Source organism: Delphinus delphis, chromosome 4 (genome assembly GCF_949987515.2).
Source record: "Delphinus delphis chromosome 4, mDelDel1.2, whole genome shotgun sequence".
NCBI lineage: Eukaryota > Metazoa > Chordata > Mammalia > Artiodactyla > Delphinidae > Delphinus > Delphinus delphis.
In genome coordinates this window covers 42564515-42591580 of record NC_082686.1, presented here as the reverse complement: position 1 = coordinate 42591580, position 27066 = coordinate 42564515, and the positions used below count along the sequence as shown (strand labels likewise).

The 27066-nt window shown below is 37.5% G+C and overlaps 1 protein-coding gene across 3 annotated transcripts in view; it reads right to left on the bottom strand.

Annotated features, from left to right (window-relative positions):
- Positions 1-25565, bottom strand: part of NSUN3 (NOP2/Sun RNA methyltransferase 3) — a 54132-nt gene extending 28567 nt beyond the window's left edge. For all 3 annotated transcript variants that reach the window (XM_060010500.2, XM_060010499.1, XM_060010501.2), the window contains exons 1-5: positions 25437-25565; positions 24517-24626; positions 14530-14873; positions 5297-5451; positions 4431-4552 (exon numbers count right to left, since the gene is read on the bottom strand). In XM_060010500.2, coding sequence (XP_059866483.1) covers positions 4431-4552; positions 5297-5451; positions 14530-14873; positions 24517-24626; positions 25437-25448 — 743 coding nt within the window. In that variant the 5' untranslated portion in view covers positions 25449-25565. The remainder of the gene's footprint in view (positions 1-4430; positions 4553-5296; positions 5452-14529; positions 14874-24516; positions 24627-25436) is intronic.
- Between the last annotated feature and the right edge of the window lie 1501 nt (positions 25566-27066).

Here is a 27066-nt window from a genome sequence, read left to right as displayed (position 1 = left end):
GTTTAACTTTAATTTAGTTAAAATTAGTTAAACTTTAAAAAGAAAATATATACATTGCCCAAAGAGTGGTGGAAATTTTCCATTCTGATAGAACATTATGTCCAAAGATTACTTTTCCAATATGTACATATAAACTTTTTGGTCACTGTGTTGATGAATGATGAAGACCATGCTCCAAAGGCACGAAGTATCCCGTACCTCAGCTCAAGAGCATGACAGAAGAGATGTTGTTGATTTTTTAATGTTTCTTTTAAAACATAACTCTTGCTGTAAGAGTAACACTTTTTAAGGACTCTTATCTGGATGATTTTTACAAATTTTCAAAACATTATCAAATAATCTAAGCTTCCTTTTTCAATGAGTTCACAAATTGGATTTTACTTGTCAAGTAGTGAGAAAAGAAAACCAGAGGGGGTCAGTATTTTAAATGTGATTGATTTGGAAATGGGTGACATGATACACTACTGCAATAAGATACTTATATTTTTGTTATAAATCATACTCTTCAGTTCATGCTTTCTCACCTAAAAATCATGTAAACTTCTCTTGCACAAACTTGGCCACTTTCTAAAAAGACTATGTATATATCATTTTTAGCATATTATCCCACTTTGTTTTTCCTAATATATTTAAATAAAAATGAGGCAAGAGAATCTGATTATGTAGTGTGCACATACATAGTATGTAACAGAAATGACTGGTCTCAGAAATTATTTTGAGAAAAGATAATAAAGGTATACTTTCAAATGGCATTTCATTAATAGAACTGACTTACACACAAATATTCCTTATATCCTTGTCCCACTTTCTCATCTTCTGAAGCATGTGAGAGTTGTATATAACTTATATGTTCATGTTGTATAAATTTAATAGAAGATTCTAATTTTTCCATCTCTGTATGGATAAACTGAAGAGTCCCCAATAAGTGTATAATAAACTCATATGGTTTGGGATTTCCTGTCATCGTGTGCCTTCCAATACGCTTTTCATGCCAAAATAAAATCAGATTACTATTTTCACTATTATATATAATTATATACATGCATTAACCTTTTTAAAGAATTTCTAAAAAACTATTACATATCTACATTACTCCTTTTAAAAAGTTTAACAGCAAAAAACTTCTATTAAAGTGTTGATTTTCATTGATGTATCACATTCATAAAAACATGTGTAAGATTAATGTTTGGCTGTAGAATATTTGGTAATAGAATATTGGTTTTTCAGAAGCTAAAATTCTGAATACTATGCAGGTTGCCTATTTAATGTAAATATGAATGATTTCTGGTAAAGTGAGTGAATAATAACCATGGAAGCTATTTTATATCTTTGAGCACCGTATCTGTCAGCAGACATGCAGAAACATACAAATTGAGTCTTCGACAAAACAGTACAAACAAAAAGCTTTTCTTATTTGCCACTCAACTATCCTTTTCTCACTTCTTTTCTCCCTTCTGAGTGCCATCTTCTGTCTATAATATCAAGCTAGGCAATATTTGCTTGCTTGCTTTCTAATTGTTCTTTGCAAATGCAAATAAGGATCTGCTATCACTTTATACTTCTGACTAAAACTCATACACATCAATGTATTTATTCTCTTGCATATGCTTGCATTTAAAACCTTCTATTTCTTACTGTGGAATAAAAGGACTGCCTTTTATTAAAGGATGACAAGGCAATAACTATATGAGGAAGATTTGGAAGAAAATAAGAGAAATTTCTTTGTATGTGATATAGTAAAAGAGCTATACCTGATCAGAAAATTACTATAGTCTCTATAGTCTTTTTTTTTTTTTTTTCATTTTTTGGAGTCAGGGGCAGGAGATAAAAGAGAGATTGTGGCAGGCATTATCACTTTTTCCTATATCTTTTTAACCCCCAAATTTGTAGACGTTAGGGAATTAGAACCATTATCTGTGACTATAGCTTGTGTATCACGCTCTTTCCTCTTTATCATCATAATCACATAGCCAAGGGGCTCAGAGTTTCAGCTGCCTCAAGCGGCTCCTAAACCTCTCACACAGACCAGGCATCAGAGGCAGGGAATGCAGAGTAGTTGCTCAAGGAAAAGAATGGGAGGGGGCTGGTGTGATGGTCTTTCCCAATCACATATAATTACATGAAAACCTACACCATTGTGATTGAGATGTCAATTTTGCACCCTGTTAATATGCTACTAAAGTGATGTGATGCTAAAGCCATTTCTTTTGGGGAGTAAGATAATGGGAGAGAGGGGTAGACACTAAAGAAGAGCCTCACTTGTTGGGGCACAAGACGGTGTGGATGTGAGGTTTACTCAGATGCATGATTTTTGTGATGATGATCAAAATGCTATATGATGTTAAGGGATATGTATTAAATGGGGGAAAAAACTAAACTGAAACTAAAATCATGCTTTGGTTATGTAAATGCAATACTAATCAAAATAAATTATGTGAATTGCTTTACATTTATGCCTAATTACCATGCAGTACAATAATGATTATGTCATTATTTTTGTCAGATTAACTTTGCTATAAATTTAATTACATGTGTAAATTCTAAATATTCAGCCCTTGTAATTTAGTATTTTTAAACAATTATTTACTGAACCCCCTTCTATATGCCAGACACCAAATTGCATATTGGGAATAAAAACAATAAGACAATCCCTTCTCCCATGGGGCTTACAGTCTTGTTGAAGAAAGAGACAAGTACTAGGTAGATGTCCAGCAGAGGAACTGAGAAACAATATATTTTTAAATGAAGGTAAGGACATGAGGGGAATACCAATCCCAGTCCTAGGGAGTTAGGTACAGGTTCAATAAGGAGATCTCAGAGCTGATTCCCAAAGTAGTAGTAGAGATAGCCAAGAGAACGGGGAGAATGAGTTAGAAGAACTCTTAAGCATAAGAAACAGGAAATGCACTGGGCTCAGAATAAGAAACCATATTCAAAGAAGATGTGAATATCATACTAAGGAAGCTGAAATCTTAACAGTAACGGGGAGCCACTGCAGACTTCAAACAGGAGAACGACATGATCAGATTTACATTTCAGATCAGATTTGGCTTTACTGTGGAGAGTGAAGAGAACAAAGTAGGTTTACAAGGAAAAGACATCAAGAAATATTAAGAACAAAAAGGAGCCAGTTTCAGAACAATGTTCACACAATAACAGCAGTTTTGTTTTGTTTTTTTTAACATATTTCTCTCTATATATATAGTTTTCATGAGAGGAAAGAAAAATGATATCCTCAGGAAGCCTGGCTGCTTACAGCTTAAAAAAAAATTAGAGGTCACAATGCTAATAAGCCACCATAAGATTTAGTGTCTGTTGGTGTAAGGCATCACAATGGCAAAGCCCGAAGTAACAGGAATAATTAACTAAAGAGCCAGATCAAGAACGTTTAGGTAAGAAAAAAAGACTTAGAGCTGGATCAATGCGACACCCCAAGAGGTAGAAGGGAAAGGTGGCATAGAACTCTCAAACTATCTCAGGGTTACAGTAAATGAAAGGCTGACCTTGGAAGAATGCAAACAAACAGTCTAACTGCCAGATGAAAAATGTTTAAGAACCCGCTGGTTGGTGCTACCTGGAATCACCAGAATGAGCTGAGACACAATCTCGTACAAAAACAAGACCGTGTATTAGTACTGGTTGTAATACTTCGGTAATGGCATATGTTCACTGTTGTGAGTCAATCTGAAGTTGGAAGTAAAGCATGTTGTCAGCAGTGCATATAAATTGTCACTCATTCTCACTCCACATGTAAGATCATTCCAAATGTAAGAAGTAATGAGTGATAAGTTATCACTTAACTATATTTTAAATAGTCCAAAGAATTTTTGTTCCACATTAAACAGTAGGAATTACTTGGGACTAGGGTGTAAGTACAAATTTCTTTTGAAACCAGGACAGGATGCCCCAAAATGACTCTGTTCTGAAGAAACCAAGTATCTCTCGTGGTCATGCCCTTCTGGAAAATTCTTAGAGGAGAGATAAGTGCTAACAACAAACTACAACTTCCTACTCACGCAGAACAATGTGTTCATTACTAAAAAAAAATGTGTCCTGGTCCAAAGCTACTCTTACGGGGGCTGCTCATATTCTGGTAAAAGAATACGGTGATGAATCCTACGCTCAGGATGGTCCTGATAAGCAAACAGCTTTAAACCATAGTAAAATCATTTGTGTCCTTTAAAAGACAATGCACAGCAACACTAGATTTCATTGAGGGGCTGCGGGGACAGAGGGGGCAGAGGTGACATTATAATACAAGAGCTGAAAGGGAAGAGGTTGAGAATTTTCTGGGTGCAGACTTTGGAGGATTAATTATTGACACCTACACAGGAAACCCTCCATTTGGGAGCTGCCCTGTGTCATGTTTTGTCATGCCTACTTAAATTATACTAGAAACCGAAGTAAGCTTTTATATTAACAGCACTCACCTTAAGAGTTCTATCTGTAGAAGAGGCAAATTCCTCCTTTGGCTTATCCTACAGGCTGCATTCTGAGAATCAGAAGAGAACAACCAACTTCGATCATTTGAACACGGAGCATCAACTAACACCTACAGAAAAAAAAGGACACGTAATGCAAATATGAACTGAAAATATATCCTCAGACACAAAGTATATGGGAAGCTAAGTAAAATCATGACAAAAAGTAGCAAATAAATAAATAAATTTATTTTAAAACCGAAAATATACCTTGGTAAGTTCTTCATGACATTTCTTCACTAATACTTGACAGAAAAATTTCCTGTGCACTTTCAGTGTTTGGGTTTTTTAGTGGGGGGAGAATGAGAGGACTAACAGTCTACTAATATCTACCAATATTTCATATTTTGATGACAGCAAAAACTTTTACAAGTTACTCATTTTAAACAGATGTTACTATACTTCTGAATTCTCAGCATTTATTTTTAAGAACTAATAATCCAACTTCAGTTTACTGAAATGCTTTCTTTGCCTTCAACTGTCATACTCTGATATGAAATGTTACCGAATTAAAGCAATACTGTGCACATGTTTGAGTACTGACCCAAATAATATCTGATCTCTTCCTGAGTATCTTTGAGGTACCTGGAAATAAAAAGCATTCTATAATCCCCAATCTCAATGTTTCCGCTTCCTTTGAACATGCTGACCATCAAATGAAAACTGCTTCCATGTTCACTTTATCAAAATTTCCCAGGGTACTGAGAAATTGTATGAGGCTATGTCTGGAAGCAGATGGAAAACAACAACAACAAAGCAACATAACAGTGGTATCACTGGGAGTCTATCAGTCTGTCACAATGTAATAAAAGTACCTTGTCAAACGTTTCAGGCTGGGAATCTCCCATTTCTCTGCCGTCCAATTCAGACACTTTAATTACATTTACCAAAGGCTGTGGGATGAACGATTCTAACGTCTGCCTCAGCCACCTCAACCTCAGACTATCGTATTCATTACAATGAAGATAACCTAAATGTAAAGGATTAAAAAGTTTTAAAACAAACACAACGGAATTGTTAAATTTCCACTTTTGATCAAATAAATTTCAAAAAGAAATTGGTTCATCATAATTATGCAGAAATAGGGCTCAGAGGTAAACATTATGATTCTCTTATGTTTAAAAACAGAAATACACTCACAAACACCATAGTCATGCCCACAGAGCCTCTCAGAAGCTCTCACCATTTACTCATTCAAATTTCATTTTGAAGATGAAAACTTTTAGAGAATTGTGGATTCCCAAAGATATGCTATACAACCAATACCTCAGACACAGTTCTCTCCTAAAGCTCTTAAGAGTAAATGATATATTCGTAAGAGTAAATGATATATAAAGTTCCTTCTAGGACAGAACACCTTCATTTTAAATAAACGAAATGTGGTATGTGGAAAAAAGCATGTAAAGTGTAATTGGCTTTACGATAAGAAAGACATGGGCTCAAATTATGAGCTGTGAGACTGTGGGGAACTTACTTAGCTCTCCTCAAGAGTCTCAGTTTCCTTATCTGGAAAATGGGGACTGTCCCTAGTGAAGGGGTTCAGAACACACCACTTCAAAATATGCTGCTTTGACATATTGATTATTTTGAGTTAAAGGCACTTGAATAACAGCTGATGCACGAAGGGTATTTTGACCTTTCTTTTTCTTCCTGAAAGCAGGAGGTGTACTCCCATGTGAAATATACCCTCCCTATACCAGGAGGAAAGAAACATTCTTATCACCAGAAACACAGAGTCAAGGCCAAGAGAAAAAAAATCTGTATGCTTGACTCCTGTTACTCTGTCTTATGTTGGTCACAGCCAGAAGCCCTAAGAGGACACAGGAGAAATTTTACCACCTCTACCTTACAAAGTGGTTGTTAAGATTAAATGCTACACCCTAAACTTATACAGTACTGTATGTCAATTACATCTCAATGAAACTGGAATTTAAAAAGTAATTGTGATATTTTAGTAACATATCTAGCATAGGACTGCAAAAGTAGTAACAACAAATGTTTATAATAATTACTAACAATTCTTGAGTCCCTATTAAAGGCTAAGCACTGTTCTAAGACTTTACATGTAGTAACACATTTAATCCTCACAAACCTATGAGATAATTTTGTTATGGTTTCTGTTTTACTGACAAGGAAACTGAGGCCAAGAGAGGTTAAGTAATTTGCCCAGGTTCACAGAGCAGGAAACCAAGACACTTGGTTCCAGAGCCCTACTTACTTTTAAGCACCATGCCATGCTGCTTCTCAGTAATAGAAGGCATTTAGCAAATGGTTCTCTCCCTAATAAAATAGTTGTTTTGTTCTTCCTTTATTTAAATATATATTTATAAATATTTATATATATTTATTATGTAGTGACATAAATTTCCTATAATATATATTTAAAGACAAGCATATTTTTAAATGCATAAAAATATGAAGAACATCAAAAATTACCTAAAACCCATTGTCTTCAGATAAGCACCATCTAACATTTTGATAAATAATCATACCATATTTCTTTATGCCTATATGCACATATAAAACTTATATAAATGGAATTATATATTTTTGTAGTGTCTTTTTTTCACATTACTCTTCATCTACCCCCTCCACCAACTGCCCAACTACCCCATATACATATGCTTATATAACTGTCTACATACCCAGGATTATATTTACACACTTCTCTGTCCCATTACTCTCCATATATACCAATATTTCAAAGGCAATACCACCAAGTCAATCAGTAGATATATAAATCATTTGGTTTTTTTTTTTGCTGTACGCGGGCCTCTCACTGTTGTGGCCTCTCCCGTTGCGAAGCACAGGCTCCGGACGCGCAGGCTCAGCGGCCATGGCTCACGGCCCAGCCGCTCCGCGGCATGTGGGATCTTCCCGGACCGGGGCACGAACCCGTGTCCCCTGCATCAGCAGGCGGACTCTCAACCACTGTGTCACCAGGGAAGCCCTATAAATCATTTTTAAAGGCTGCTAAATAGTACATAGAAAAAAAATGTGTCCTCCTTTATGCAACCATTGCTAATTGTTGGGCATTCACACTACTGTCACTACTACTGTCACTAATAATAACATTATTATTATTCAATAAGCATCTTTATAAAAGTGTACTTTCATAATGTGCTTTTATTATTAACGGGATATTACCAGAGGAATAGATAGGTTTGGGTAGGGGAATTTTTAGTTTTAGTAAATACTACCCTGTCCCACCACCAAACTCTCACAGAAGTTTTATTATTAGTCTGATATGGCTTGTTATGCTGTAGTATAATCCTTGCTGTCTAACACAATTCTTTTCATTTGTCTATTCATCATTTGCTTTTGCTTTTCTGTCAACTGCCTATTCTTATCATTTGACCTTTTTTTCCATTGCACTATTTATATTTTTCTTACTAACAGGTAAGATGTACTTTCATATTTTGAATATTAACCTTTTATCTGCCATCTGATTTGCAAATGTTTCCTAAATTGTCTTCTGAATTTATTTGTAGTATCTTTTTAAGTACATAAGTTTCACAATTTTTTTAATAGTCAATCATATCATTTTTATAATTTCTAGGTTTTTTTAATCTTATTTAAGGTGGTATTTTCAACCATTAGATTTTCAGGTCTAATTCAACTAAACATTCACACAGGCCACATTTGGCATCATCCTACACAGGACAGAAACTACGTCTTTTGCCAAGAGGGCAGGTGAGACATTGCTTTTTCTTGGGAGGCCTTGTGGCGGTCCACACAGGTGGTAATTCAGGTGCAAGAAGATGAGCCTCATGTTGGGCAGGTGTAGGAGCTGTTCTGGTTTAAAAGCCTCACGTCCCACAGGAGCCTATACCTCTTCTAACAACTCCACAGGCACAGCTTCCAGGGTCCCCACAAGGGACATGCCCATTTACAAGAGTCACTGCACTCAGGCCCAAAGCATGGCATCCCCATCAGGTCTTTAGGGTTTATTTACTCTTTCTCGCAGTGCACATTCATTTTATCCATCAGGGTCATTTTTATCAAAAGCCTAGAAACAAAGTGACAATTTCTGTCAGGTTACCAGGGAAACAAATCAAGAGAACTGAAGGTGAAATTCTAATGCAGAGTAGGAAAACTTTCTGTAAACTCTTTGCTCAAAAGTATCTGTGTATACGTGTGTGTGTATACACACACACACACACACACATATTGTTGTTTTTCTGGTTGTCACTCCACTGTTAAAAACTTGTAACGGCTTCCCATCATCCACTAAATAAAGTTCAAACATCTAGCTTTAATTAAATGTCTGTAATAGTGAGACCTCAAGAGAATTGTTCAATTTTAACCACTAACTCAATTATTTCACCAAAATATTCTGTGCTCCACCAAACTTGACTGACTCGTCTATTTGTCAAACATACTATTTACCTCTCCTATAGTACTTAATATATTTTATGTCATAGCAGAGTCCATGTGCATTGCTTACCTTTGCCACTACCAGGGCTCCAAATTTCTATACAGAAGGAGCTCAAGAGATGGCATCAATTTTGTTGGTGGGGAAAGGAGTAGAAAATCACCTTAAAGCTGCATTTGTACAGGTAGTACATTCTTTTTTATTTAGTTTACACTGTTTTTTGGGGTGGTTTTTTGGAGGATTCACTAATGCAGCTTATGGATAGGTGTCTGAAAGCTCTGTCTTAGCCTGAAATCGCTAGAAAACAGTCTAAGACAAAAGTTTACATCATAGAAGGGGTACAGTCCCAGGGACACAAGAGTGAGAGAAAAAAAGGAAGTAAATCATGCAAGGAGGGAGCACAAATATAAGAGGGTTTGTAATAAAGCTAGCTACAGCTTCGCTCAGTCTCTCAGGATATGTCCATAGTCTGAAATTACGGACCCTTGTCAGAAACTGGCGTTTAGTGAAGTAGAGACGAAGAACAAATAATCTACTGGCTTCTTCCTGTATCCAGCCTCTCATTGGTTAAAGTCCATTCCAAGAATTGATAACTCCCACACACTTCAGGTTTGTGTTATCTGGCCCCTCCCAGCAAGTACTAAGGAAGCCAGAGAGTCCCGAGCCCAGGTGCAGCAAGCACTCAGGTGTGGCGACCTCTACTTGTCAGTTGGCACCCATCCAAAGGCATCCCCAATCTGTGGCAGTAGTAGCAATAGCAGCAGAAAACTGCAGGATGGCCTGAGCCTTTGCTAGGGTTTCTCCAGTGTGGAAACAATTCAAGTGGCTCAAGCCTTAAGGTGAAGGGTAGCAGGAAACGTGAAGCCAAACATATCTGTGATGGTGTGTAAACCAGGGCCATGACAACCCCCAAAGTCATACCCTGTCTCCACCCTGTCTGTCAATACTAAGGAGCCTCAAAGGAAAGAATCACATCTTAATTTCATTCCATTTCTCTCTTTTTCTGATTTAGATATTTTACATTCTACTTCTATTCTTTTAGTGGTAACCCTAGAGATTTTAACATGCATATGTAGAAGAAAAATCTAAATTAAGGCAATCGCCACCATTTTTCCTAAAAGATATAAGAATCTTATAACACTTCCTCCTAAATAAGATTCTACTGACATTGTGTATTTGGGATTTATTAGGGCTTACTTTTTTTTTTTTTTTTTTTTCGGTACGTGGGCCTCTCACTGTTGTGGCCTCTCCTGTTGCGGAGCACAGGCTCCGGACGCGCAGGCTCAGCGGCCATGGCTCACGGGCCCAGCTGCTCCGCGGCATGTAGGATCCTCCTGGACCGGGGCACGAACCTGTGTTCCCTGCATCGGCAGGCAGACTCTCAACCACTGAGCCACCAGGGAAGTCCTGGGCTTACATTTTTTAAGTGCATAAAATGTTATTATCATTGTCTTCCATAGTCAACGACTGTTAGATTTTCCCCATATATTTCCCAACTTCTTTGTTCTCCATTTCTTTTTGCATCTTCTATCTTCCATCTAGTATGGCTTTCCCTCTTCCTCTAGAATTGTTGGTGACAACCTTATACTCTTGTTCTCTCTTGGTCTAACAAAATGTCCATTTCACTTTTGCTCTTCAAGGATATTTTGGTGAACATATTTCTGAACTGACAGTCATCTTTTCTTAGCACATTGAAAACATCATTCCTCCGAAAGCTGGCTTCCATTATTACACTCAGAGGTCAATCCTCAGTCTAACTGTTGTCCTTTGAAGGTAAATAGTTTGTCCTCTCTGGCTGCTATTAAGATGGTTTTTTATTTCCAACGTTCTGCAACTTCATTGTAATGGTCTATACTGGCTTAGCTGTGGTTACAAATTTCAGAGGGTATGTCCATTCCTCCCCCACCACCAAAGTTGAAGACAGGCTTTCCTTTCAGTCCCTTGGAAAGGACAATTTCTTCCTAGTTTACCTTATTGGAGGGAATAGCATTTTGGAGTCTCAGCTTTATGTAAGTTAGTCTCCTAGTAGATGCTCTATTTGAGCAGGCTCTGTCTTCTTTTTTATTCCCACATGTTCATGAAGCACTAGAAATCAACGTGCAACTTTTTGGGGGAAGCAAATGCTCTCAAGTGAAAAGCCAGCTTCAATGCTCGATTTACCTCCTAGGTTCCCAATCTTTTAATTTTTGGCCACTGAGTATTTGCAGATCATTGACACATTTAAAAAGATTTTGTTTTTCTTTAATATTATATCCCATATTTTTAAGTTATTTTCAGCAGGAGAGTTGGCTAAAATACATAGTTTGTCATACCACAGGAAACAGAAGTCTTAGGTATCTCTATATCCTTCAGAGCTCTACACCTACCATCCAATGCCTCGCACATTGTATGTGTTCACTAAATGTGGCTGACTTGATGTGAAACATGACATTATAATAAAGAATATTCAAATTGCTAAACCTGAAAATCAGGGAAGCTTTTCATTAAATTGTAGCTTTAGTCAAGATTCTCAATTCAGCATTTAAAAATAACTCTCAGACGAAATATAACTTTATACTATATTATTGTTTGGTCTAGACATAGATTTTATTTGAAATAGGCTTAGATTGGTTAAACTTTTTAAAATATATAATGTAAGGCATCACAATCCAAGATTCATATATATACTAAGACACACTACATTGAGACAGAATTTCATGCTTAAATTGTCAAAAATAAACCAAATCTTTTTTTTTTCAGCTAAGTAGAAAAGAGGGTGAATTTAAAAAATTCTTGAAGAAGTCATTGTGGTTTTTCAGGAATAGCATTTTGGAGTCTTGGCTTTATGTTTTATTTTTTTACTACATGTTCCAAAATGGTCATTGCTAGTATGATTTCCAAAAAGAAGGTGCACCTAATGCAGGGAGTTCTAGGAGATGAGGGAGCAGGAAGGAGGGCAAAAGCAATTTCAGTAAAGAAAGAAGTCTTTCTAATCTTCTCTACCACCAAAGGCTAACTAGATGTAAAAAGAGTATTACTGACAGAAAAGAGAATTTCATGCCAGCCCTCAGCAAGAAAGTTGATGAAGCCACTCCATCAAGCTGGGTCATTCTTAATATGTTAATGCTTTCCTACTTAGAATTGTTTTCTCTTTTTCTATCAACACCAGGACATTATGAAGGCTATGCTGACAAAAGCAGAACAAAAAACAGTGGACAATCCCTCACTGTGCTAACAGGTGGGAGCAGCTGGACCAGAAGAGAAGTAGACTAATTTTTTTAATCATCCTAAAATACGAGCTTTTTAATCATTCAAAGCTGTGAGCCTCCTGGCCCAGAATAAAGGCCAGTACTGATCTAAAGAAATTCAGTGGATAAATGCACACTTAGTGCAGCCATCATTTTAAGCTTTGCTTATAAAAGCTTTTTTTAGATGGCTTCTGCATTCCAAATTCAAGCACTGTAGCTAACCTAATTTGGGCTTTGAGCATCAGCATGAAGACATCTGTACTTCTTAGTAAACCATTATCATTAGCCCTTCATAGATGAAAAGCTACTTTACTTGGAACACTGCCTGTAATTCACTGCCCTTGATGTAAGAACAGGACGATTCTTCTGCACTTCAAATTCCTAGAATATGTCTGTTTGCCTTTGGATTCCTAATCTGGAATTTCCTTACCATAAACATGTAAAACATTTATAGCCTACTAATGAGGATAATCTAGGATTAAAATGTCTTCTTTTCAAAATGGTACCCAAATTTGGCATTTCTCTTCCATCCGTCACAATACTAAAAATTCTATATTCAAAATTGATGCAACAAACAAAATAAGAGTACTGTCAAAGAACACACAGTGAAAGTAATAATAATCCTTATAACATGATTCCATAAAATTTCACTTTCAGCTCAAATTGTAAAATAAAATAACCTTACAAAATAAATAATCTCTTTCGTTGTGATTTCTCACAAAACAATACAGCAAGCTTCAATAATAGAGTTTTAACCACAATTTGAAAACACACAGTATGGTTTCACCTAAATATACAGTTAACTGATAAATTTGTACCAATGCCTGGTACAACTGGATTCACAGTTCTCATAAAAATGTTTGTAATCTATTTCAATAGGAATGCTATCAAAGGAAGATATAAAGTGGCAGTCCTCAAACTAGCATATGCATGCCCTGGGGATACATAACAACTGTTTAAGGGATAAGCAGGCTTAGATAGTTTCAAAAGAATTAATTTTCAGATCATCAACTTCTTAAAAAAGGAGAACACCTCTGGTCAGGGCTTCTCCTAGGATAAAGGCCCTTCACCAACTTTACAAATGAGGAGCAAGCTTCCCACCCATCCCGTATCTTATTACAAGTTGTTCCAGGGCATAGAAACCTCCATAGCCCTCCAAACAAAGGCAGTTCAACACACTGTTGCTTTGGCTGAGATAGTGAACGCGTCTCCTAATTAGGCAACACAGCCTTTTTAAATTGAGATGGTTTCTAATCCTTTGCCTTCTTCAAAATCAAAAACAGACCTAAAGAGCGTTCACATAGTAAATGATTAAAATAATGCTTGGTGAAAGATATCTATGTGATTTAGGGTTATAATTCAGGAGTTTAAAGAACTAGTGAGATTACTATAACACAGTTCCCACCATCTTTTTATCTATGTGAACAGCATTTGCACTTATAAAAACAAAACCATCAAACAAACAAAAACCAGACAGAATTGATGCTGAGCCCTGTCTTATCTAACCATAAGTAATTTTCATTCAGGGAAACCTAAAGTAATAGTTTAAACGTCCCATCGTCTCATTAAGAAAATATAATGAATGCATTACTTTTAACAAATATATATAAAAACGCATATTACATACAGTTCATCATTTTTGTACTAATAATAGTAATGATAAGTCATTTCAGAATAACTTTTAAAATCTTTAGAATTGCACTGTCCAATACTACATCCACTTGCCACATGAGGCTAGGAGCACTTGCAACGTGGCTAGTCCAAACTGAAATGTGCTATAAGTGTAAAATGCACACCAATTTCGAAGACTTTGTAAGAAAATGAGAATACAAAATATCTCATTAATAATTTTTATTTTGATTACATGTTCAAATAATACTGTGGACTTATTGGGTTACAATGTATTATTAAAATTAATTTCACTTGTTTCTATTTTTAATGAGATTGCTCAAAAATGTTCAATTATATATGTACTTCATGTTATATTTCTATTGGACAGAACTCTCTTAGAACCTTATGGTCCAATGATACAAAAATTGATTTTAAATGTATATGTTTTTAAATGTATATTGTTTTAAATGTATATGTTTTTGTTGCACAGAAGTATGACAAGGATATCAATACAAGACTCTCAAATGTAAAAGTAACAATAAAATTTTAAAAATCTTTGTCATTAGCTTATCAGCTAATGACATTATCTGATAGATTTGTGTTCACAAAATGTTGTAGTTTTGTTCCCAATTACCTGCCAATTAAGTAGCTGGAAAAAAAATGTTATTTACACTATTTCCTCAGCTAGTATTTCCATTCTTTTCCACACTATCCTGGATTTTAGGCTTTCAAAGTCTGCAAACTCAGTCTTACATTTCTCCCCGCATACTTTAAAAGTATTTTGTAACATGTGGATATTTAAAAGTTGTCAGTTATGAAAAGAAAAGTACATTACCTGGATAAGCACACTGTAGCAGAGCTATCGATTTGCCTCCAGGGCCAGCACACAGATCCAGAACCTTTTCCCCATCCCTCAATTCCAGAGCCAGTACTGGGAGAAGAGAGGCAGCATTCAGGAGATAGTATTTTTTTAGGTTTCCAGTTTGGTGTCTTTCTGAAGGCATTCTGTGTGGAGTTCTGCTAAGGTAACATTTCATTGATTTAGGATAGTAGGGTAAAGATCCTTGAAAGAGTGAGTGATAGCCCTTCAAATGTAAATCCTTTTCCAGTTCAAAAGGATAATTGAATCGGTTAAGAAGCACAGCATATTGCCAACATGATGGAGATGTTAGTATATCCCTAGAGAGAAAAAGAAAAACAGAGGGATATTAATATTATACACAGCAATACAATCTTATAGTACTAAGTGAGGGAATGTGGTCCTAGTTTTACACTTTACTTACCTGTGATTTTCAGAGCCAGGAGTTAGTATTACAGACTTTTTCTTTTGCCTCAGGCTCCCATATTGCTCAACCCAGTACTGTTATGTTCCTGTCTATGTTTAAAACTTTGATATTTTGTTCATCGTGGGTTTTTTTCTTTTGTATCAGTTTTGGTCATTAAAATAGTATTTACCTCGGTTACAAAGTTTTAGGGGCTCTGCACCAAAGAGGAATGCCTCACTTGCCTCAGTCTAGTCCCTCCCTGCAGATTATCTTGCCAAAAAAACATGGCCTGTCTTTAACATACCTCGAAATCCATCAAAATAGATTTTAGTCTATCACTCTTTGCGCAAGGAAGAGTTTTTCTTGGAGACAAAATTTAAAACCTGAGTCTATTAATATTAAAGGGAAAAGTACTATCATTAAAGGGTGTTTAAAGGAATGAGTGTTCAAGTTTTCCTCTGATGAGGATAAAAGTATGGAAAGCTAACTACAGTGAACACTACAGTAACAGAGTTAATGAGGCAATCAGTGAATCAGATGATACAAAACCAAGGATGGTTTAAAAATCACTCATGGATTGACGGTGCAGGCTTTCCCTGCCCCCACCTCTCCAACAGACTTACCTTCCTCATTTTTTACTTGGTCCAACAGTTAGATCTGTTGACAATCACAAGCTCACATCAACTGACAAATGATACAGCAGAAAATATTTATTTACAAGCTGACCTTTCTAGCTGAGTTATTTGGGAGCCTCATTAACCACAGTCAATTAAGTAAATTCCAGCTGCTACTCACCCTGGTGTGGCCTATGTGAAGAATGGCTGAATTGAAATGTAACACCTGCGAGGCTGGATGTGTGCCATGTGAATTTCAGTTGAGGCTAACATGTGAAATTGCTCTTTTCACTGCCTCTTACTATGATGGTGCATCACAGAAGCCCAGTGTTTCAGCTATACCGGAGGATGACAATCTCTTTAAAAACATGCTTCACAAACTTTAGCGGGCATGAAGTGCCTGTAAGAGACGGCTGGGCCCCACCTGGGGCTTCTGTAGGTCTGAGGTAGAGCCTAAGAATTTGCATTTCTAGCAAGTTCTTGGGTGATACCGATGCGCTGATCCCCAGGACCACAGTTTGGGAACCAATGCATTACACTGGACCCTAAAAGGAAATCTATGAACGCCACGGTTGTAAACCTTATGTCAGTCCATCCTAATCTTACCCTCCAAACTGGATGAATATCTATCCAGAGTTTTGAGTCATGTAGTAACAGGGAAATAATGCTCAGAAACATAATTTTATTAATACAGACTAAAGTGGCTTGGCTTTAAATCATGTGTCCATCCCTTAGCTAACAAGGGCTAGACACTTTCAATTGGCTTTATATACTTTCAATTGGTTAATATCTGGCAGGGCAAATCTCCATCCTTTTTTCTTTTTTTCTTCACAACTTCCAAAGCTATCTTAGAATGTTTATTGTTTCAGATGAACATGAGAATCAATTGGTCAATTAAAAATATTTTATAAAATATTTGTATAGATAAGTAGATAGATAATAACTTTGACTAGGATTATATTAAATGCACTAAATTTGGGGAGAATTAACATTTTATTGTAGTCACTCTTTCCAACTTTCACCACAATATGTTTCTCCATTTATTCACATTTCCTTTCAGATCCCTTAGTAAAGATTATTAATCTTGCATATTTCACTTGACCTTACTGTATAAAAGGATTGTTAGTTTAGGAATACTACTGATTATTGTACATTATCCAATATGTTAAATCTTGAAGGATGAGGAGGAATTAGCCACAGGATGAAATGAAAATACAAATTCCAGGGCAAAGGCCATAGCGGCCATAGCACGTGTACAGGCACAAAGGTATGACGGACAGTGCATCTGGGGAATTAAAAGTAGTCTAATGTGGCAGAAGGTTATATGGGTCAAGTATAAGATGATAAAGTTTTAAAATATTACCTTATAAATTTAAAATTCTTATAAATGAGAAGTCATTGAAAGACTCTGGGGGGGGGAGCCTTGTTAGATTTAAAAACATGTACTTATGGCAGAGTGAGGCAGGAATCTTCAGAAATTATTCTATCTCATTCTTCAACAACTAGATAAAATAAGCCCTTGCTCAGAACAAATAAATTTTCTGATCCCTCTTCACCTACACCCAGCCTACTGAACTACCTGAATTTCCTGGAGCAAGTTTTCTTTAGCCTTTAACAGTCTCAGCATAGACTGTTCCCTCTGCCTAGAATGACCTTTCCTCTCTCACCCCCTTCAGCCAGACTTAACTCTCCTACTTGCTATTCATGGGGCAGTTTAGGCTTTATCTCCCCAGGGAAGCCTCTCTATCTACCACCCAATCCACCCACTCCATCTCACCCTGATAATATCAATAATAATAAAAATTACTGATCAGATGCTTACTATGTGCTTTTTGCATGCTTACCTCATTTCACCATCACAACAACCGTGAGGGGCAGCTATTATGCTCATTTTAGAGGTCAAGCTAACTGAGGCTTTCAGAGATTTGGCAACTTACCCAAGGTCACATCACTGTTTAAAGAGAAGTCCCTGATTCAAAATCCGCTGGCTTTAAAGCCTAATAGGAGTGTGAGGCCCTGGTACTGTAGCACAAGTGGTATATGACAGGAAGGAGAAGAGAATTTCTACTCCAACCCTCACCTAGTGCCAGTGGCCCCATTCTTTCTGAAGGTTGACATACGCAGCCCTTGGGAACGAGCTGCAATGGGATCAATGCAATGAAGTGACTGCTAAGGCTGCTCGGGCTGGTACTTTCCAGCCCGGAGAAAGCAAAGCTGTGTATTAACGTGGGTCTCAGCACCCACCTGCCAGTAACCTCGTCTTCCCCCAACACACACACACACACCCTCCAGCGCCTGCATTGGTGGGATGCCCTGATGCTGGTGGCTACTCACTTCAAAAGCTCTGATGGATGGGCAAGTAGCCCAGCAGACAGTGGAGGGAGCACATATTAGAAGACTCAAGAAGACACTGGCCAGGCGCCACACTCCAGGTCTCCTCTCAAGATTCATGAGGAGGAGTCTGAAGCTGCGTCACTTAATAAACTTCAAGGCCAGAAGTGCAAGCACACCATCAGTCAGCAGAACGGGGACCTAGAAGATCAGTGACCTGCAAATATTTTGCTAATACTTCCACTGATACCATTTTGAAAACAACTATGTACCCTCTGGAACATTTTAAGTTGCCATCAAAATCTTCACCATATGTTTAAGGATATAATTTCCAGCATATTGTAAAAATTGACATTTTAAAAGACAAATTATACTACTTTTTAAAATCTATCCAGTGGAACCTAAATACCAGAGTGATTTTGAAACCCAGCACTGTCCATTTAAAAATTCATGGACTGACTCTTCTTGAACAGGTGGAAATTTTACACTGTTCCTTTCCCTTTTATTTACATTTTATTTCCCCATATAACTTTATCCTAATACATTTTTGTGCTTTTAATCTTTATTACCCTATCATATTTCTCTCTCTCTCTCTCTCTCTCTCTCTCTCTCACACACACACACACACACACACACACACACACACACACACACGTGTATATACTAAATTTGTTTTCACTGTAGCCTTAAAGCTCTGTGTTTTATGGTAACTTCTGCATTAGTCACCAATAAAATTACTAGTACAAAATTGATCAAAATAACTTATAGATTTGATAATCTATAAATAATTTGATAATTAAACATAAAAATTCATAGGAAATTTTTTTTTTTTTTTTTTTTTTTGCGGTACGCGGGCCTCTCACTGTTGTGGCCTCTCCCGTTGCGGAGCAACAGGCTCTGGACGCGCAGGCTCAGCGGCCATGGCTCACGGGCGCAGCCGCTCCACGGCATGTGGGATATTCCCAGACTGGGGCACGAACCCGTGTCCCCTGCATCAGCAGGTGGACTCTCAACCACTGCACCACCAGGGAAACCCCATAGGAAATGAATCTCTTAATGAAATGAGCTTTTTCTCCCTCATACATCCAGCAATGAATACTACCTAGTGCTATAATGATCAGGGTTCAACATCAATTCCTATTTTGAGTTTCTAGAAGGGGTGAGAAAAACCTTCACTTAAATAAGTAGGTGAGAATTAAATATATTTTGTTAAAACAATGTCTCCATTTTGTTATAATTCTGAGTTATGATCTCAAAACACTAAATGACATATCTTCAAAAATATTTTAAATAATCTGTTGGCTGACAAATCAATTGGAGGTCCTTTACTTATGCTGAAAGCAAAACTTGGAGACCATCTGACCTGTCAAAGAATTTGGTAGTCCTTAGTCATTTACAATTATAGTCCAATAGTCTCTGGCAGGGGGAGTTCTGACACCCTGGAGGAATGCAGTGTGGAAGAGTCAGGATGGTGAAAGTGTGACCCTTCTTGTAAAGTGGGACAAAGACAATGTAGAAGGGCAGGTTAGTAAAGGGGAATAAGTACCCCCTCAAGCAACAGGGGAGCGGAGTAATCTCCTGAAAAAGCATACATGAATGCCGAGGATCTGGAATTTGATTGCTATAACATGCCTGTGCTCACATATCCCTTGAAAATTGCATAATATATTATTTGGACAATGTTTGTTATATGATAACATGATTTTCAACTTTGCTGTGATTTTCTTTTCTCTTACTATTCTATACTCCATTCTACCTTCCTAACTAATGATGAGGATAAAATATTATCTTATCTACACGTCACTAAGCACAACTGCTTAGTTCTGTATAAATGCACAGATTACAGAACCCACTAAACATTCATGGTTAAAATACAGAAATCCCTCTTGTTTTATTGCTATTATTACCCACTAGAGGGCGCTCATTCAATCATTTTAAAAGTCTGGTTTAGAAATCAAGAGTAAACCAACTCACGGAAGTGCATCAAGGTATGTTTTCATGCCATTTTATTTCTATTCTTCAGAGTGTCTAATAATGAGCTGATTGCCTCCTACTCTTCTTGACATTGTTTCCTCCTTGTTTCTCATGGAAGGGCAATCTATGTCTGTATTTGTTAGCCACAGTACCTCAGATTGGAAGTCCTGAATGGAGGTTTGTGTTTGGTGGAGACAACAAAAGGCTGAAAAGACTGCACACAAGGAGTCCCTTATGTCCCTATATCAGGAGACATGTGCATACACTCCCAAGACTGGGACTCCAGACCCTTCACAGCAGCACACTTGGTAGAGGAAAAGGCACAGACTTTCAAGGCACAGGCTTGGACTGGCCATAAACTGAGACACCCGCAAATTTTTCTAATCTCTGACTCTAAAAGGGGCTAAAAGTTACTACTACACAAGGTGTGCACAGATTAAGGTTGAAAATGTGTGTAAAGCCAAATAAGGGTCAAAATAGAAATCTAGATACTAGTTCATTTCTGTTTTCCTCAACCACCCCACTCCACCCCCACCCCCCCTTCATTCTGGTAATGCAATCTGGTTATATAATATTTTTTACTGCTATATGTGACTTCTGGGTTAATGAAGAGAATGTTAAAATATATATATATATATATATATATATATATATATATATTTACAGACAGGCCAGACTTAACTATGGCTTTTTTTTTTGCCTTCCACAAAGTGCACACAAAATTTCCAAAGTTCATAAAGATTTACAATTAATCCTCCCCTCGTATATATTTGAGGGCAGACTATATATAATCCTCTTTGTATTCCCAATGCTTAGCACAATGCCTGGTATATAAACACTGCCTAAGTTGTGAATACATACGTAGACCACTTGCACAAGTCTTAAGATACTGGTTCTTCAAGACCCTCCCTTGTCAGGGAAGAGACAAGTCAGTAAATTATGACAATAAAACCTTGAACAAATTACAACAGCTGTATCATCAAAATGCAATGGAAACACAAAGGGCAGAACTAATTTTGCCAAGCGCGTATGGGACAGCTTGATGAAGAATAACAGTAATAGTAATAAAAATAATTCTCAGATGTACTGAGGGCTTACAATATTCTAACACTTCGTTTTTATATGTAAATTCATTTTCTCTTTCCAAATAATTATATGAAATAGATACTATTTTTCCCACTTTACAGACAAGGGTAGTGAGGCACAGACATGTTAAAGAATTCTCCTAGGTCACAAGCTACAAGATGCACAGGTGGGATCTGAACTCCCACTTTAACCACTGTACAGAGGGAAAAAGGAGAGCGTCATTCCTGGCCCGAAAAGACGACGGAGCCTGTTTAGTCATGATAAGACATTTAGTCCAAATATAATACTGCAGACAGTGGGGGAGCAGAGGAGGCTAGTATCCCAGGAGTGACACGCTGCAATACGGCAGCGTTGAGAAGCAGCATGACAGAGTGTGTGAGAGAAACTCCCAGGGCTTTTCCAAATGTGAGCTGCGTATCACTGGGCAAGTTACTTAACCTCTGCATGCCTCAGCTTTCCTATCTATAAAATGGAAATAATAGTAACTACCTCGAAGGGTTGTACAGGATTATGTTACCATCTGTAAAGTGATTAGAACGCTGTCTGGCATATAGTGTCATAGAAGTGGATGCTAAACTAAGCAAACAAACAAATACTAAAGGGGAGAGACTATGGAAAAGGGCTGTTGCAATGTCAGGTAAGAAACAATGAAGGCCTGACTAAATAGTAACAGTGATGATAAAAAGGAGATCCAAATTAAGAAACTTCTCAGGTAAAAGCAAAAGCACTTGGTGGGCATTTAGATTTTGACGGGGGCAGGGTAGTGGTGTGTGGTGGCAGTACAGAGTTAGGGAGACCCCAAGACCACCCTTACTTCTGACACCAACTCTTAAGTTTGGGTTCCCCAAGACCACTCTCAGGTTGATTATTAGCTAAAAGCGATTTTATTAGCTATATTATAAGCTATAACTCACTGTTACACTCATGGTTATGGTTACAGCTTATTACAGTTAAAATCACGCAAGGTAAGAGATGCAGGATGCAGAGTGTAGGACAGTTCAAAGCATGAAGCTTCCAGTTGTCCTCTTCAGTGGAATCACGGACAAGGATAACCTTTCCGCGTAACGATGTGTGACAATATGCACAGGAGTACTGCCAACCAGGGAGTCCTGGTGCCTAGATTTTACTGGGGCTCAGTAACACAAACATGACTGACTACCCACTCAGTTGACCTTCAGTCTCCAGCCCCTCCGGAGGTTGGAAGCAGGAGCCCTAGCTGATACGGTGGCCCAGAGCCCCCACCTCACATCACGTTGCCCAAGCTCCCAGGCTTTTAGGCAGAGCATTCCAACGGCTTAGAGATCACCTCCAAGGAGCTGAGGGCAAATGTCAGACCTATCTCTGAATAAGGTTCATTCTTCACTAAAAGGTAGTAAAAGTGTGGAGGAGGAAAAAGGAAACTGATTGATAGTGATGCCTTCAACTGAGATAGAATATGCAAGCAGCAAATGGCAACATAGGTTTGGTAAGGGAAAATAATAATCTGCTTTTGAGTTTGCCTGGTATGAAACTAAGTAAAGTTATCAGAAAACACTTAAGCTTGGCAAGGGCTGCATCACCTGAGATGACAGCACACTGAGGGAAGTTTAGAGTCATGCCATGAATGGGCTCACCTTAAGGAGAACATGTAGGTAACAAGTAGGACAAAAATTGAATCCGGGTAAACTCCCAACTTCAAAGGGCTGCTAAGAGTGTGATGGCAAGAAGTTTTTACAAAACGATAAAATTAAAATAAACACTAAACCTACCCCACTACTACAGAAAACTAAAACTACTGAGTAAATTATTAGCTTTCTAGATAGCACAAAAATGCACTCACCTTTCCCTGGAAGTACATAGACTCTGCAAGCACAAGACTACGTCTTGCAAATAAATAGTTAAAAAACAAAAGTACTTCTGTTCTTATTTCTCCATGCCATCCTCCATGCTCAGACTACTTGCTAAGCTGAGAAAGGCTTTATTCTGCCTATGGCAAATTTAGCACGTTTATGCAAAACTTAAAGTACCATGAAAACCCAACAAAAAGGTAGATGAAGCAGAAGGCATGGCTAATTAAATAGACTGCTCATTTTGTTTAGGGTTAAATAATAATTTATAAATCTGTCTGAGCACACTAAATAGAAAAATAACTCATTACAGGGTCTGAGCAGCCAGATAAAGTCTGAGACAATAGACCTCTTGAAATTTTTTTTTTTAAATCATCCATTTATGCCTAATTACATCCCAGGTATGAGAGGCATATAGAATAGGGGTTAGCCGTGGGAGTTCATGAACGAGAGAGCCTGGGCACAAATCCCAGTTCTGCCACTTACTAGCTGAGTGAACTTGGGCAAATTACTTAAAGTCTGTGCAGTTCCCTCAGGTGAGAAGTGGGAAACAAACTTCAGAGGTTTGTTCTAAGGGTCAAAAAAAGTCAGTATTGCCTGGCACATAATAAGCATTCCATAGGTGTTTGGTTATTTGGCTATTCTATCTGAGTAACTCTGCATACTGAAAACCTCATGAATTAATTACACGCTTCACTATTCATTCCTTTCTTCTCTGTGAAAGAAGACACCCATTTAAAAATCTAGTTTTTAAATAAAACTACAACTATAAACTACATTTTCACGTTACAGTATTTACAAGTTTCTAAAACAGTTTGTCTAAAATTATTTCAGAACCACTTCATACTTTATTAAATCACCAAGACCTGGTTTCTCCTCAGGTCTCTGCTGGCACCATCAGGCTTTGTTAGGTAAGACTAGGTACTCCTGCCTATTTCTATTGGGATATTTATGGAATTAGCAGTTTATATAGTTTTAATCATGCGCCTCCTCCTCCATGAACAGACTGTCTGAAAACTGGTCCTGGGGACTGTCTTGCTCTTTGCTCTTTGTATTTCACAGTGTATGGTATACTGTATCAGGCATTCAGTGTAAAGAACCCATAGAGCAACATACTGACCAAACACAAAACTCACTAAACATACAAATAGAACTTCTCTCACATCTAGGCATTAAATATTTCTCATTTCTGTTTTCTATAATACATTTAACTCATTTGTGTGTGTGTGTGCGTGTGTGTGTGTGTGCACAGGCATGTGTGTTCAAAACACAGCCAGCTATAGATATGGGGAAGAAATGTGATTACCAAATAAAGTGACTTCAGCTGAGATAAAGCAGGGTTGGCTTTAAAGACTTGTTGCATTATCTCCTGAATTCCAGAAACTAGTTAAATATCCTCAAAATTTTTCTTTCAGATTTTTCTGTTACAGTATAATTAATTTTGTCAAACTGGTGGGCAGTCCTGTTTCAAAGATCAAAGCAATTTCTTAAGGCAAGGGCATACCAACTTTTGCTTATAACAAAATTATCACTACAAAGTTTTCTTTCTACCCTTTCCATTTTCCCATGAGCCAATCTATTTCTTCCTCCTTCTCCCTTCTGAAGCCTCAGCAGGAAATGGAAACCAGGTTTAGATTCCTTTATCTTTTATCTTCACAGCACCCCTCCCCCAGATGGGTTTATTTCTTGTTCTATCATAAAGCATCAAGAGATGAATTATACTAACCTTACTGTATGCCAGGCATCTCCAAGTTCTCTGGAATATTCCTTTTCAAAATGATCCAATACAACTTTGCAAATCTGTTTTGCAACCTTCCTCTCTGATTTTGCTTTCAGCTATGATGATAAGAAAAGGTTGCTGACACACTCTGATGTTACCAATTTACTGAACTTCAACATTATCAGTACAGTCTTTTTTCTTAAGATAACAACACTTTTTTCCCCCTGATAATTACTAGTTCTTACAACAGGAGTTGTACCTCACACATAACAAAACTGTATTGATTATCTACTTATGAAAAAAAGGTTTCTCCAAATGATTATTGCGCAAATGTAAAGCAAAGGGTAAAGCAGAATTGCGGTGTTAACACAAGAATGTGTGTCAAAGGAACAAAATTAATTTAAATAAGCCACTCTATATGTTAACATTAGGGGAACTGGGTGAAATGGGCACAGGAAGTCTTTATTATCTTTGCAATTTTTTTGGAAATGTAAAATTATTCCAAAATAAAATGTATTTAGAAGAAAAGTCACTCTAGTTTCCTGTGGAAACGTCCTTGCAGTTCTATTTCATTTACTAATCCAAGAAAAGTTTACCTATGTAACAGATATCCTTTAAGCTCCCAGGACAGTACAGAGTCTCAGCCCTCCAAGAGCTTGCATTGTGCTCAAAGCTGAAAGGAGTGGATATTAAAGTCTGCAGGCGGGACTGCAGACAGGTTATTTGAGGCGGATGTGAGTCTTGGGAGAAAACGACAGAGAACGCTCACGAACGAGCGTCAAAACACTCGGCATTATTCTAGACCTTTGGAATGAAGCCAGAGAAACCCAGAGATCACATCCACATCCCAGCCCCCTCCCTCGCCACGCCGTCAGTCGATAGTTTCTGGTTCAGTCACAGACACCCGGCTGGATCCCAGCCCTCACCCGGGTCAACATCACTCCGTCAGTAGAGATCAAACAAGAAGTCAAGACCACCGGGCACTTTAAGCTTGCAGGGAACCAAGAGCTCCGCCTGTCTCCCGAGTTTCGCCGGAATTCTCTCCCGTCCCTCAGTTTTCCGGTTCAACTTCTCGCGAGATTCTGCTTTGCCTGAGTTATCGAAATCTCGCCAAAAACCCTAGGTCCCGCGAGAGGCAAGCGCAAAGTTACTTCTGCCGGTGGCTGAAGCAGGCGGTGCCTACCTGCTCCGGGGGCGTGGCTGGAGCCCGTGGGCGGAGCCTTGGGCAGCCTGTCTTCAGAAAGTCGCGCCTCACGCTGAACAGTCTCTCAGTGCTGTGTGCTTGAGGCTCAGTAAAAGGATGGAAGTGTTTGTCACTATTAGGTACGTTGTATGATCGTTGTTCTAAGATGTTCCCAGAGGCGAAGCTAGTTACTGTTAATCTACCAAATCCGAAGACCCCCGTTATCCCAGATATTCAGGACTCAAGATAAAAGAACGGATATGATGAAAAAGATATTGTCACGCATTTCCTAGAAATGGCCCATTGGGATAATATCTCTCTTTTAATGGGGAGCGTTAAAGGATTAAATTGATTGAAATACACAGGTAAAGCGTCTAGCATAGAGACTAGGGAATAGTAAATGCCCAAATGTTAGCTGCTACTGTGTATTATTTTCACTATCTTGATCTTCGTGATTATCATCAAGTTCTGATACCAAATGCCTGACGACCAAAATGACCTTACATCCTACACCCTAAAAAATGACCCTCCTCACCCACCTTTACTAGGGGAAGTGTTACTGGTTCTCAGGAAAGTAGTCCCTAATATTTAATGCCCATCATAATTTTGAGACCCTTGATGCTCCAAATATCAGTATAGTGTATAATATAGGTGCAAATCTTAGGACCATGTAAAAAGATAAATTTCATTATCCCAAATGTGATTTGAAGCTTAATATATTTATTTATTTAAACAGGTTACCCAATAATCTAAAAATGAATTTAGATTTGGTGGAAAAGAAAATACAGTACAAAGGAGTGAGATGATTAAATGCAGTACTTCGTTGAAAGTTTAAGGAAAAGTCATTAGTCTACCTTTTAGCCTCAGAGATTTTATATACTTTATTTTTTTCTGTACTCATTAGATTGCTGCATTTAGTGAATCAATGTGGTAGTATATTTGCAATGTAGACATATAAAAAACTTTAAAGGAGGTAGTAGAAATCATATTTACTATCTTTCTATTAGGGAAAGGGGATATGTTATGCTTGGAAAGCGGTCATATTTGTTCTTTTATATCGTTTTGTGACTTCTTTAGCACATTTCTGTTTTCTGAATTTTAAATAAACTAATGCTTATTGAAGAAAAAAAATTTTAAGCCTATGAGAATGAAAATCATGCATAATGCCACTAGAGATAATCACTATTAACATTTTGGTGTGTTTCTCTAATTTTATGCATTTTCAAGTTTGATAAGACTATGTATAATGTATCCTCTGTTTTTATAAGCATTTTCTTTTATTAAAAATTCTTCATATACAGTACATAATTTCTAGAAGTTGCATAGTAGTTGAAGGTATGGAGGTTAACATACTTACTAGCTATCCTATTATT